Source organism: Schistocerca gregaria, chromosome 4 (assembly GCF_023897955.1).
Source record: "Schistocerca gregaria isolate iqSchGreg1 chromosome 4, iqSchGreg1.2, whole genome shotgun sequence".
In the NCBI taxonomy this organism is placed as follows: Eukaryota; Metazoa; Arthropoda; class Insecta; order Orthoptera; family Acrididae; genus Schistocerca; species Schistocerca gregaria.
In genome coordinates, this window is record NC_064923.1 from 598834470 (window position 1) to 598847666 (window position 13197).

General features: G+C 41.6%; 1 protein-coding gene across 1 annotated transcript in view; it reads right to left on the reverse strand.

Annotated features, from left to right (window-relative positions):
- LOC126267040 (uncharacterized) overlaps positions 1 to 11177 on the reverse strand; it is a 162258-nt gene extending 151081 nt beyond the window's left edge. Inside the window, exon 1 of the mRNA XM_049971847.1 lies at positions 10969 to 11177. Coding sequence (XP_049827804.1) covers positions 10969 to 10976 — 8 coding nt within the window. The 5' untranslated portion in view covers positions 10977 to 11177. The remainder of the gene's footprint in view (positions 1 to 10968) is intronic.
- Positions 11178 to 13197: the final 2020 nt, after the last annotated feature.

The window sequence follows — 13197 nt, forward strand, 5'->3', positions numbered from 1 at the left end:
GTGCTCTGCAAGATGTGCAGCAACTTCCCTGGCCAGCACGATATCCGGACTTGTCTCCACTTGAGCACATAAGGTGTATGATGTTACGAGAAGCGACTCGTGCGACTTGCCAATCCACAACTCTTAGAAAACTGCGTGAACAGGTCGAGCAGGCGTGAAATAACGTATCCAAGGACGGTTTTCTCTATCTGTAATATCGACTGGATGCCCGAGTCAGTGCCTGCATTGTTGCCTGTGGATGCTACACCACGTACTAATAGGGATGTTTCAGCATGGTGTGATACCTGGTAACAGAGCCGCTTGCGTTATTGATCTGTAAATGCACTCCATATGTACTGATGTAATAATCATAAGTGAATTGGAAAGCTGTAAAAAGTGTACTGATTTTTATACTGGCTGTGTATATTCAAGTGCTAGAAAGTCTCTCCTGAATGGATTTGTCTGGAGTGTAGCCTTGTATATAAGTGGTGGATAATACGCAACTCGGACGAGAACTAAACAGAAGCTTTAGAAGTGTGGATACAGATAATTTTGACGATCGGGTTAGTAGACAGCGTAGCTCGCAAGGAGAAACTGAATCTTACTGTGGTGAAAGATTTATAGCACGACTTAAGAAGGGACCAGTTGATACGACACATCCTAAGAGAGCAAGTAATACTCAATTTGGTATTTGAAGTAAGTGTGGAGGCTAATAATTGTACATGGGGAGCAACGGATATGTTGCAGTAGTTATTCAGAGAAAATGTGCTTCACATAACAGAGTACCGTGGAGAGCTGCATCGAACCATCGTTCAGACTGAAGACCGCAACACAACTGAACATGAAAAATTATACCTACAAGTTTTTTATAAAAACAAAACCAATGAGTTGCAGGAACAGTGTTCCACGATCCCAAAAGTGCACTAAAGTGGCCAGCAGATTTGCGCTGCTATTCGAAGTGTTAAGTGAGAAGAGCTTTTTCAGGACTGATGGCAGACCAAAAATACTAATGGAAAGCAGACGATTTAACAAAATTCAAACCACGCAAGTCTTTTTTGGCATACACCATCGAACTGATTAAGTGTGATAGTCACAATGAAGGAAACAGCGACCCAAAATTTAGAATATGTGTAATTGAATAGTCTCTGTTTTGTAGACTTGAAATTAGTCTTGTCACACAGCTTAACTCTGCGATCAAACAGAGCTTTCAGTTTTACAGAATCATCGAATCACTGGAGCAAAGAGAACATTTTCAGCCAAGTACACCTGGTATCTGTTATCAGCTTCCTTTTTCACTTCCTTACGCATTGCATAACAACTAATAGTCAATTTTAGCTGCAAAGTACTTTATTTTTTAATTTTCGTATGAGGCCGTTTTACGAGTTTCTTTCATATAGATAAATCGTCCGGCGTCATAAAACCCCTTCTTCCAGTCGTCTTATTGCAAAGGAGATACATTTAAAGTTTTCAGACAATATAATCACATCAAAAAAAAGTTACGTAATTTTTCTGTTTGAATCTTTCTGGCAGATTAAAACTACCTGCCGAATCGGGACTCTAACCTGGACCTTTCCTTTTTTTCAATCTGTTTCTTCATCGAAATATCTCAGTGATTTTTTGCGAATGTCGTACGACATTTTTCACATTCTATCGATGAGAACTGTACTTCTTTTTTATCATTACATGCGGAGTCCCGTGACCGAATATGCTGAGCAACCGCGCCGGCTGACAAATATCAAAGCACTACTCACGACACGCCCTCGGAGCGGTACTTTTCTTCTACCTCCCAAACTTCACAGAACTCTCCTGCATACCTTGTGGGACTAGCTCTCCCAGAAGATATGATATAGCAGACACATGGCTTAGCCATGGAACAGGAGGGGGTTTTTTCACTACAGCACTTTCCCATGAAAGGCTAAAGTACCGTGTTCAAGTCTCGGTCCGAAACACAGTTCTGGAAGGAAGTTCCAAATCAATGCACATTACGCTGTTGAGTGAAAATACATTCTGGATTTTTTTCCCTTTGCAGTCCTGGTACGCACTTATATCGCAAGCGCCACAGTACCGTAGCAAAATGGCGCAATCCACCTCCATTTTATCAGCTACGCAATATTGTTTGGCTCCTCTAGCGGCGTGCTATGGAACTGTGGCGCGAAGATTCCAGTATGTGCCAGGACTGCAGGCGTATGCCTGGAAAGAAATTATTCTATACATATCTGAGTGGTGTTTGTTCTGTCGATCATGTCTGACATAACAGATATCGTGATGACACGTAAATATGAAACGTAGGAAGGGGAAGCAAATGGAAAGGATGGGTGGGCACTTTGGCGATGCAGTGGCGAAAGTTGAAAATTTGTCATGGACCGGGACTCGAATCCGAATTTACCGTTTTTCATGAGCGGTTGCCTTAACTGCTTCGGCCATCTGGCGATGGACCCTGACCGACTCAAATTTCCAGCTTATCGCACGCTGCAATGCAGTGTACTTCGCCCATTAAACTCACTACTTGCAGATCCTGATTCCCATAGGAATTTGGGCGATATTTGTGCATTTCCAATGAAACAAACGCCTAAGAGCCCCCCCCCTTTTTTTCAGACAAGTACAAATCTGACTGGTGTCTCTTTGTGGAACATGGGCGACGTAACAGACAGCACTCGTAATAATGTGGCTCGAAGTTTGTTTCTGTGCGAATGCACAAATACTGTCCGAAGTCCTACGGGAATCAGGATTTGCGGGAAGTGAATTTAATGGAAGAGGGACGATGCATTGTAGCGTGCAATAATTTGGAAATCTGAGTCGATCAGAACCGTGCCAGCAGCCGTAGCGGTTAAGGCAATTGCTCGTAAGAAATGGTAAATGACGGTTCGAGTTCTGATCTGGCCTGGCACAAATTTTCAATCTTCGCCACTGCATTACCACAATGCCCCTTGCGGCTAGCCTTCACGATTTCCCATTCATTCTTGGCCTTTCCTTCCTACATTTCGTGTTTACAGATAATTACTGTTTTTTCGAGGCAGTAATTAAAACAACACGACTATCCCTCCTACATGAAATAATACGAAAGTTTCGCGCCTTACTCGTTAATACCAACCAAAAGCAAATGCCAACAAGTTTTTCTTGTCAAATCTGACCATATTTAATACGATTGATTTTGTTCGCCGATCTGATATTGCGTATGAGACTAGAATCCACTACTTCACACGACTACATCCCAGAAACTAAACAGCAAAGTACAGTATGAAAGACAGTGACCCTTTACCGAAGAATTTCACCTAACGAAAATGTTATGACCAAGATTTTCTGGTATAGGTAGGGTATTCTTCTTAGTTACGTTGCAGAAGGTAAATAATTTCTTCTAGGTCGAATGGTAGGGGAAAAAATCCATGAGAAGCTCCTCCAGCTCAAAAAAGTATCTTTCATTGAGGGTAATACTTCTGTCAGACGCACTTTAGGAAAAATTGAGGTATTTGAAGTAGCAGATATGAATTATTAGAATATTTTGGGCAACCGTATTGGGTATGCTCCGAATTACCGTATATTTCAACATTTAGAGAAAGCTGTAGCTAAGAAACCTTTGGGTCCGGTGTAGAGCTTATAGGATCCCAACATAATTCTGCAAACCTTTCAGAAAATTAAGAGCAGTTTTGACGTATAGTATAAAATACTATCACTTACACGCAGGGAAATTTTCTGCAGGATGGCGCACGAAAAACGGGTCCAGAGAACAGACTTCTCGCCAATTACGCACGAATTGTTGCCCGTCACGAAAAGATGCAGCACAAATGGATGAACATGTAATAATTAGACTTCCGCACTGACAATACAAAACCTAGTCGCAACAGCTCCGAAACAGTAGATGACAAGTGGCGGGCGACAATTGGCAGTCTATATTTTGTTCATCATAAGAATAAACCTGATGTAAACAAACACAAACGTACGCTCGTGTAGTACAGCTCTCGGAAGTAGGTCCTACTTATGTATTACATGTCTACCTACTTATGTATTACATGTCTATTACGGTGAAGTAATCTTTAATATACTCTCGTGTGTTAACAGTCATCAATGTCTATCTTAATCATACTTTAGCTATTGAGATTTCATTTTAAAAAAAACGTGTACAATCGTAGTGTCTGTACCGTCGTGCTACTGATACGTAGTGGGAAAACAGCTGACGCTGCTTTCCAGCTCCGTAGTGAAACACGCCGTAGAACACTGTTAAGAAGCGGCGAGAAACTGATTGCTCGCAAAGTTTTTCACAAGTTCACAGAAAAAAATGGCTTTTAGCTTCCGCGAGGACGTTTTTTTTACTAAATTTAAGGTTTTGTTGGTCAAGCGATGCAGAGCTGAATCGCTATCGATATAGATTCGTAATATGGGATAGCCAATAGATCGCAACCATGTCCATTATTTTATACCACGTGTATGGTCTCTCACGTAGCAGAGTGACAAGCGTCGTAGAAACATAGAAACAATTTTCACATCTAGCATTCCATATAAATACTGAATTTTGCAACTGCCACTGTATCACTACAATATGAACCAACAGAATTGATCTGGAGCAAAGTTAAGGGATACACAGCGAGTAATAAGACATGTGAGCTGCCTGACGTACTGGAGCTAACGCAAGAGGCTTTGTCACACGTCACTGCAAACAAACGCACGTTGTAAAAGGAGACAAGGCGATGCTCTGATGGCCTCATGGATTCTATTGTTGATCGATTTAACGTCAACGTGGCAGATGCTTTTCAGTACTCAGACAGATTCATGTATCGGATTCGTTTTGGAAGCAGTTCAGAAAGCGAAGACTGTAAGTAATATCTACAGTGGCTTCAGTATTTAACTATACAATGAAATCATTGCAATACGCTTCTGAGTCTCTCACCGTTCGAGCAGAAAAATTAACGTGTATTTAAGTTAGGCATTTTCATCAATCTTGTTTGTAATTTCAGTACTGTGTTAGTTAAGAACAAGAGCATATTACGGTTTCCGTCTGCTTCCCTAAGAAGCGTATTACCTGAGTTTTGGCGTATATCATTTAAATCTGTTTAAAAATTAAATGACATTCAAAGCTATATTATTTATATGCTGGTTTCTTTCTACGTCGTAACTGCAACTGCTGACATCTGCAGGTTAGCTGGTGGACCAGCTGGCTGGCCAATGCTGTTGAAGTTAAAAGCGTCGGTGAGCTGTTCTTACATATCATCGCTCTGTCGATGTGCGCGTAATTACAACATAACCTTACAACAGTACTTGACTGTATTCGAGGCAGCTTGGATCCACATGAAACGAAATATGAGATTCCAGCAAGCGCGAAAGAAAACACGGTGTACTGCTTTCTTCCGATTTACTCTTACAATGACCATGGTCTAGTACTCGGGGCCGGTTTTTCGTGCGCCACCCTGTACTAGGGGAACAAAGCACGGCCGGTGGTGGTCCCGCTAACAGGTCTGTGCCTGTCAGTGCGGCACCTTCCCCAGCTCCGTCGCAGCAAAAAAATATCCTGCTCCGGTTGTCTCGATCTCCGTTTAGGCGCTATGTGACTCCGCAAAGGTGAAGGACACCGCTTTCTCAATCGCAGGGGACGCACCACGTAATAGGATGTAACGTGACCGCTTTCACCAGCGCGAATCCTTGTCTGCCTGGAACCGAATGATACGGGAAAGGTGGAGGGGGGTACTGGGTAGGAGGGGAGCGGAGAATGGGAGAGGGCGTGTCTCGGCCTTCCCCACCATCTTCCAGTCAGGTGATCAGAGCGCGACATCCGTCAAGACTAACCTCCCCGTGACTCACCGGCATCTGAATTGCCTTATCTGTATGTCGTATGCAGTTCCGTGTCCCCATTTCATTTAGCCCGCTCTGACAAGAACAATGGTACAGACAACAAAGACATTGTGCACGATAATATATATTTAAGAAACGTGGATTGTAATTACATCAAGTCGCGTGTTTCGAGAGTTTCGCTTACACACACACGCGGCGACTCTGAGCTGCAAGGACAATAAATGCAAATGCTTGTCATACGAAGTAAGGTAACTGATATTGGGACAATGCTGATACATAGCAGGTTAAAACTGTCCCAGCACGGGATTTCAATCGAAGGTACACCTAGACACACGCAAAAAAAGATGACTGACTTGTTATGCACCTGCTCTAATATTGTGTTAAATATACTCCAGAGCAGTAATGAAATTCACTGCCTACTGTACCACCGATTATCATTCAATCATTACAGAACACCTCTAACTTTTCTATGAACTAAACCAACATTTTTGCTGTGTCCTTAACACACACAGTGCCCAAGACACGGACAGAATGTAATCGGAAACTGATATGCCAAGAACCAGTGAAACCCCGAAGTACTTTCGTTCTCAAATACTGGATGAATATAGTCAGTGTATGTGTTCCGTAAGTTCTGCTGCCTCAGCACACGCGGTTTGAAAGTGTAATACTTGCCTTAACATCAATAATAACGCGAAAAACCCAATTTTTTTGTTGCCCCCGGAAGACTTTAGGCAACATGCAACTGATACAGGGTTTCGGGATAGCGTTTTAGCAGTATACATCAGAAAGCCTATCCATCGTTTTCCTTCCGAACAACCTACTCCGGCATCTGCCATAATCGGTTAGGGTAAACCGGACTTGGATGACTGAACGCAGATTTGAAGGGCCACCTCCTCTCGACTGCAGCAATACTCTAATAAGCAAGTTAGGTCGACACATAGCCTACTTCCTACTCGGCGACACAGCTTCTTTGCAGACACTAAACTCCAGAGTCCCCGCAGCAATGGGGGACCATTCAATCGACGAATTTTCAACCTGCTGAGGATTTAGGTTGGCCACCTGTTTAGGCACGCTGAGGCTTATCAGTTACTAAATCACTGGTCATCTGTCCTCATATTAGTTCCATCCTATAGCCTCATTAGCTTATTTTGTCTTCCAGCTGTACTGAAACTGAAATACTTCGGGGGATGGAACAGAATACACTTACGCTCTGTGACAATGTAGTGTCCAACGTCTACGATGTCCGACAGAAATAATCATCACAGGCCACCTTTTTCCCCTTATCGGAGGTTACTGGTAAGTTCTCACGCTGTCGAGTGTAGTTGTCAGTATTAGTAGTATTACAATCTTAGCATGAGTACCTTTCACTCGACGGCGGTATTCTAGCGTGCTGAAACTAACCAATTAAGATTCTGCTCCTCAATCAGTAGAAACAGAATAATTTCAGGTTCATCTGGCTGTTTGTCCGTCTTTTTCTCAAGAACGGGTAGTCGCATCAATTTGAAAGTTGTGCCACACATGTCCAGTCAATGGCGGAGTAAAAATTGAAGCTTAAGCCAATGAAATCTAAATACGTAAGCATTTACGCCATATTTTGATATTCGCATAGTCACTCATCAAAACCTATAGGGTACTTTCCCTTGGGATTGAATCATGAAATTAAGGTTTCACACTACAAGTAAAAGACTCTGAAAATCATTAAGCTGAAATTACATCACACACAATTTTTTTGTCATTTGCTACCCGATTTAACATTCTCGAAAGTTTTGGAATTCATGGGACCAATATCTTGCCATTATCAATGTCGACAAGAAAACGTCTGGATTCTCGATTCCCAGGATCGATGAACTGTCTATATACGTAATTAAATTCTACGGAGTCCCCAGAACGCGTTTCCTAATTGCACCTGCCCTCTTTTTTAATTCTCTTTTGCAAGTAAAAGTGCGGGTTTTGACATTTGGCCCCTTGCAGAGTAGCATTCTTTTCGGAAAAAATATCCAAAATGGGCTGGAAGGGTGGCAAAGGGAATTCCAATTATGAATATTTGGAAGAGACCTCCCAGATTTAGCATGATTAAGGGAAACCTCCCGAAACTTTGCTGGAAACCATGGGATTGCAGTTTAAATTTAATGATTTGTTGTCTACCGAAACAGACAAAAAGTTTTTGTGTATACCTGTGCACAGGAGCTTGTGTTTTGTGTGTATAGTAGTCTCTGAGATCTAAAACGAAACTTTATAACAGGCGGGCTTCAGCTCAGCTATATGCATGTCATAATGTTTTACCATTTTCTAGCGAAGGACGTCACGAGCCCCAGTGTAGTGTTTCAACCAGTCGCTGGCGTGTAGTTAAGTGTAAGAACAGGCGTCAAATTTCCAGCTCACTGATAGCTTCTGAAGCGTCAAATTCTCGGTATAGCTATTTAGCAGTTTGAGACAGCGCTCGCACTACCTGTCAATACTTTGCGTTGCAGTCTAATTAAGCGATTCGCGTAAGGTTTCCGGAAGGAAAGATTGAGTTTGACGTCCCGTCGACATCGAGGTCATTAGAGACGGAGCACGAACTCAGATGTGTCAAGGATGGGGAAGGAAATCGACTGTGCCCTTTGAAAGGAGACATACCGGTATTTGCCAGGAGAAATTTAGGCAAATCACGGAAAACCTAACTTTGGGTGGCCGGACGCAGGTCCTCCCGAATCTGGATCCAGTGCTCTAACCAGGGCGCCACCTTTCTCGGTGCGTAAGGATATCGTAGATTTTCTACCGCTGGAGTGCTGCGAAGGTGGCGTTACCTGGAGGAGAATTTTGTGATTGTTTTACAGCGCTGCATAGCTTTTGCCACTAAGTCGTAAACAAGTTTTATGGTTTCGAGTCTTTTCGGATATCGTCTGCGCAGAAATAATTTGGCACTGCCTATATTCTGTAATTTCAATACATATTACGAAACTAAAGCCATGAAGTACGCAGTAGTTCATCGAAGTCCTTCGACAACTGTATCGGGTCACTACTCGCTGCAAGATACCTCGTAGTGCACTTGTTTCATCCGGATGTTCAAAGAAGGCATTACTGCAAATTTTCTGAAGATACGTCGCATTTACAGCAATTGCAACGGAAGAAGTTTTTCGAAGCACAGAGAATGTACTTATAATAATGTGCAGAACCAGTAAGTCTTCACAGGCTCCAAATGTAGTCTATGCACTCTTTCTTAACTCCGCTTTACTATTCCTCAATCGACCCAAGGCTGAGAACTGCTAATCTATAATCTATGACATTTTTCTCCGTTTGCGGGAGTTCTTTGCTGTCATATTATTATCGTCAATAATTACTGATAAATATATTGCAACAATGTATCCGTCATTTATTGTATCGAATTCGAGTAGATGAAACATTTCAGCGTTCGTTACCTACCCTCTGTGGTTCCTCTTTATCTTCGTGGATAAAGGGGTCCATTATGGAAGCAGAGCCAAGCTCACGACAGGAAGCAACTTGCTTCCTCCACAGCCATCTCTACAATAGGTTAACGTAAACGGATGCGCAATGCATTTCGTTAATTCACTCAACTGGTTATTGAAAACGCTTCTACGGAGTTAAATGCAAAATACATTTTGCCATTTTAACAGCAACAGTTATTTCATATCTCGCAAGGGCAGTTGTATGTTGTGATCTTCCAAATGTATTCTAAACACAAAAACGGTTTCTATTCTGTCGGGTACCAATCGTTGAAGGAACTGCTAAATATTCGCACCGACACGAAAACAAGGAAGCATTAAACAAGATTTAGACTTCACGTCACGAATATCAAACCATGAATAAAGTCAACGAGAGCAAATTAACCTGAGCATGTTGAGGTGTAGAGACGCGCCAGTCATAGATGAGGCAGTAACGCGAAGTCACCGGGACCGTCCGCAAATGTCACAGCATTCTTATAATGCTCTATACGGCGCCCCGTTGAAAGCTGGAGTGAATGGCATTCGTATTACGTTGCGGTAATACTGTGTGAACCGACTTCATAACTTACGTACATATTACGGGAGTCCGTGTTACACGCTAATGGCTGGCAACACTGCGTGACGCATCGCCGAAAAGGAGTACCGGTATGGTGTTTATGTTGTGCCACTCGGCGTACTGGTATGTTTGTAAACTAGGATTGTAGTTGGAAGTCTTGGATCAGAAATGGTGTTCCTGTTAAAAGACGACTCCGACAATACTATCACTTCAAGGCACCATTATGTATTTATGCCTTTAGCTATCTTTATATACAAATGAACATGACCTAACCTGAGCAGGCCTTTATGGTATAAATCTCATGCCACAGAAGAACCTACGATACAAGGTACGAATACACTTGCGCGTTCTTAAATTTATACGCACCTTCATACTAAGTCAGCAAAATATCAGTTTTTTTTCTCGTAAATACTACAAAAATACATTATCTGATATGACATGGACAACAAACCCTCCCATGAAACCGACAATAAAATTAGTTTTAGGTATGATTGTGCAATGTTACACTGGTACAATAGACTTATCTCCCCTGCCATGAAGGGAAATTTTGGTGGCACAACCATATGTAGCGTAGACTGCAGTCTACCTTCATTGCACATTTAACGCGTGTTTCTCCATACATAAAATACAAGGTGCAGTCAGAAAAGCTTCACTGTCCCGAGACATATCTCCGGCGCGCATTTGGGTTCTAATATACATATATGGAAAAAATTTTCTGGGCCTTTTTTTTACGTCTATGAAATCACGACAGTAATAAGAGACTTGTTGAAATTTAAAAAATATATTCTGTGGCGTAATTACCGATAGTATCTCCGCTATATTAACGTAATCAACTGGAAGTGTGTTTCTTTTTTCCACCAACTGAAACCGGAGTGATGTAGGCCGTGAATGAAAAGCGGGATGCTACAAAACTTCTGATGTACATCATGTAAGTACGTTTGACATTTCACCATAGTTTCCATGGATGATATGGCCATATTAATTTTGTACCGCAAATACAAGAAATGCTCTGCAAAGCATTCCAAGAAAACATGAAAATTTCACATCGACGTTTAATGTTACAACCAATAAATATACATTACCAGCCCCAGGTTACAAATTCACATAGAATGCTTCGTTAGGTCCACCACATCTCACTGTCAGAGTGTATTTTTTAGGTAATGAAAGAAATCGGAAGCTAGAAGGGAAAATTAAATTATTACTGACCTGGTCATAATAACTTCTGTGTGTTCACAATCGTTTCCAGAATCTTTTCAACCTCAGTACGCTCCTATTGCAAGCACCAAACCCACAGTCACTTGTGACCACCTGTAGAACCTCTTCCCACGCGTCCCCACAAGCTACTGCCGATGCTATCAGAGACATCTACAGGCAGTAGGCACTAGTTGCTCTAACGATGCCACCTATACTTACAAACCGAAAGTAGCGTCGGAGGTTCAACACTGCTCGCGTTAGGTGGCGTTGGGTACAGACATTAAAAGCAGAGATAGTCTTGAAATTGAAGTGTTCAGAATCTGTCAGTAATCAGTATCTTGCAAACAGAAGTATGGAGTGCTATGTTGAATAAAGCAATAATGATCAAGATTTTGAGATGATATTGTACTTATTGACTTCATCATAAGAAGCCAATTCAAAAATGTAAAGTAACCATTTACGTCGTTTGTATTCGACGTATCACGGCAAAACGACGTCGATAGGTCAACTCGCACTAAACAAAAGTGAACATTAGTGGAACTGGACGCGTTCACGTGTTTTCACACTGTGGTCTGTAACATTTGACACTACGTATCACTTAAGTCCAACGCTTCATCTAGCCCAGCACCAAACTGACAGTCAGATAATGAGTAACGTCCGTGATACGGTATCTAAATTAGGAAACTAGCAGTGGCCAAAGCAAAATGTGTAACAAAAGTTCACTGATAAAAGTTGTATACTGACAAGTGAAAAAGAGTAAAATATAGCCGAAAAATTTAAAAATCATGAATACTTGGTGTTGCGCAGTTTTCAGACATGAACACCTGTACACCATGGGCTGTATTAGAGATGCTTTATTTGCCAAAACCGATTTTCCGGCCTGTATCTTACCGTCTGTGACATCTGATAGTGAGAAATAAACAACTGTATGTACATAAATTTACACAAATCTATTGATGTACATGCAGTAGCAGTAATATGTCTAAAAACTGGTTCAAATGGCTCTGAGCACTATGGGATTCTACTGCTGCTCCCCTAGAACTTAGAACTACTTAAACCTAACGAACCTAAGGACATCACACACATCCATGCCCGAGGCAGGATTCGAACCTGCGACCGTAGCAGTCGCACGGTTCCGGACTGCGCGCCTGGAACCGCGAGACCACCGTCGTCTATTTACATTATGTACTGGTGTAGCAATGACATGCTTGTTAGTTAACACGATAGGATTTGAAATCTGCCCAATAAGTAAGTACACAATGTGACAGCAATAACATAAATGACAGACTGCGTACTATCGAAAACCAGTTTTGGCAAATAAAGCTTTTCTAGTGCAGTTCATGGTATACAGAAGATATCCAATTTATTTATGCAAAGTATGTATTTTTTCTTTGTCCAGGTATTGCGAAACTTAAATCAACTTTTGCTTTGAGAGGAAGACTACCCACAGACATACATGTCTGCAGAAATTATGCTAGGGGGTGGAAAGTGGTGCAAGATCAAAAAACTGCAATTTTTAAAATAAATTGGTGTGGTTTGCAGAATCATAAAAAGCCACTTTTAGAAATGGATGAAAGTTCTGTAATGTTAAAAATACTGTACTTCAAATTGCCACCTCCCCTCCCCTTGCAGATGCCAATGATCAAAGGAAAAATAGACGCGTTCCCATAAAACCAAAACCCATTACAATGTCTCAAAAATAAAAACAAACTATAAAATAAAGATTAAGAAGAGAAAGATGCACAAAATCCATATTATACCTTGAGTCAATGCAGTGAGAAATTAGCAGTATTTTCCCTCTATTGTACTCTATGTGTCTCGAAGAGGAAGATGACAGATGAAGACTAAAAAGGAGAGAGGTCTTATAGCTGGAGTTAGATACCTGCAGGATAAACACGAGAAGGTTAAGACTATGAGTATGGTGGGAAATGCATGGAGACCTTGGGAAATAGTGGTACCATCTGTAAGAGAATTTAAGGTGGCAGAATATATATGTCAACGTAAATTCTGTAAACTTGAACCACCAATTCAACAAGCTCTCTACATTTCCTGTTTCTTTACCACATGGTGTTTCATTTCACTGGTCATGTTGATGCCACCTCTCTCTATACAATCCCGAAGAGCCACAGTGTTTCCACTGTCAAGTATTATATCTTTTTATGCTTAGTTGACACAAAATTCACAACTCCTTGCGAGAAGTGATGACCAATTATATTCTCGCCCACAATTACCACTCCTTTG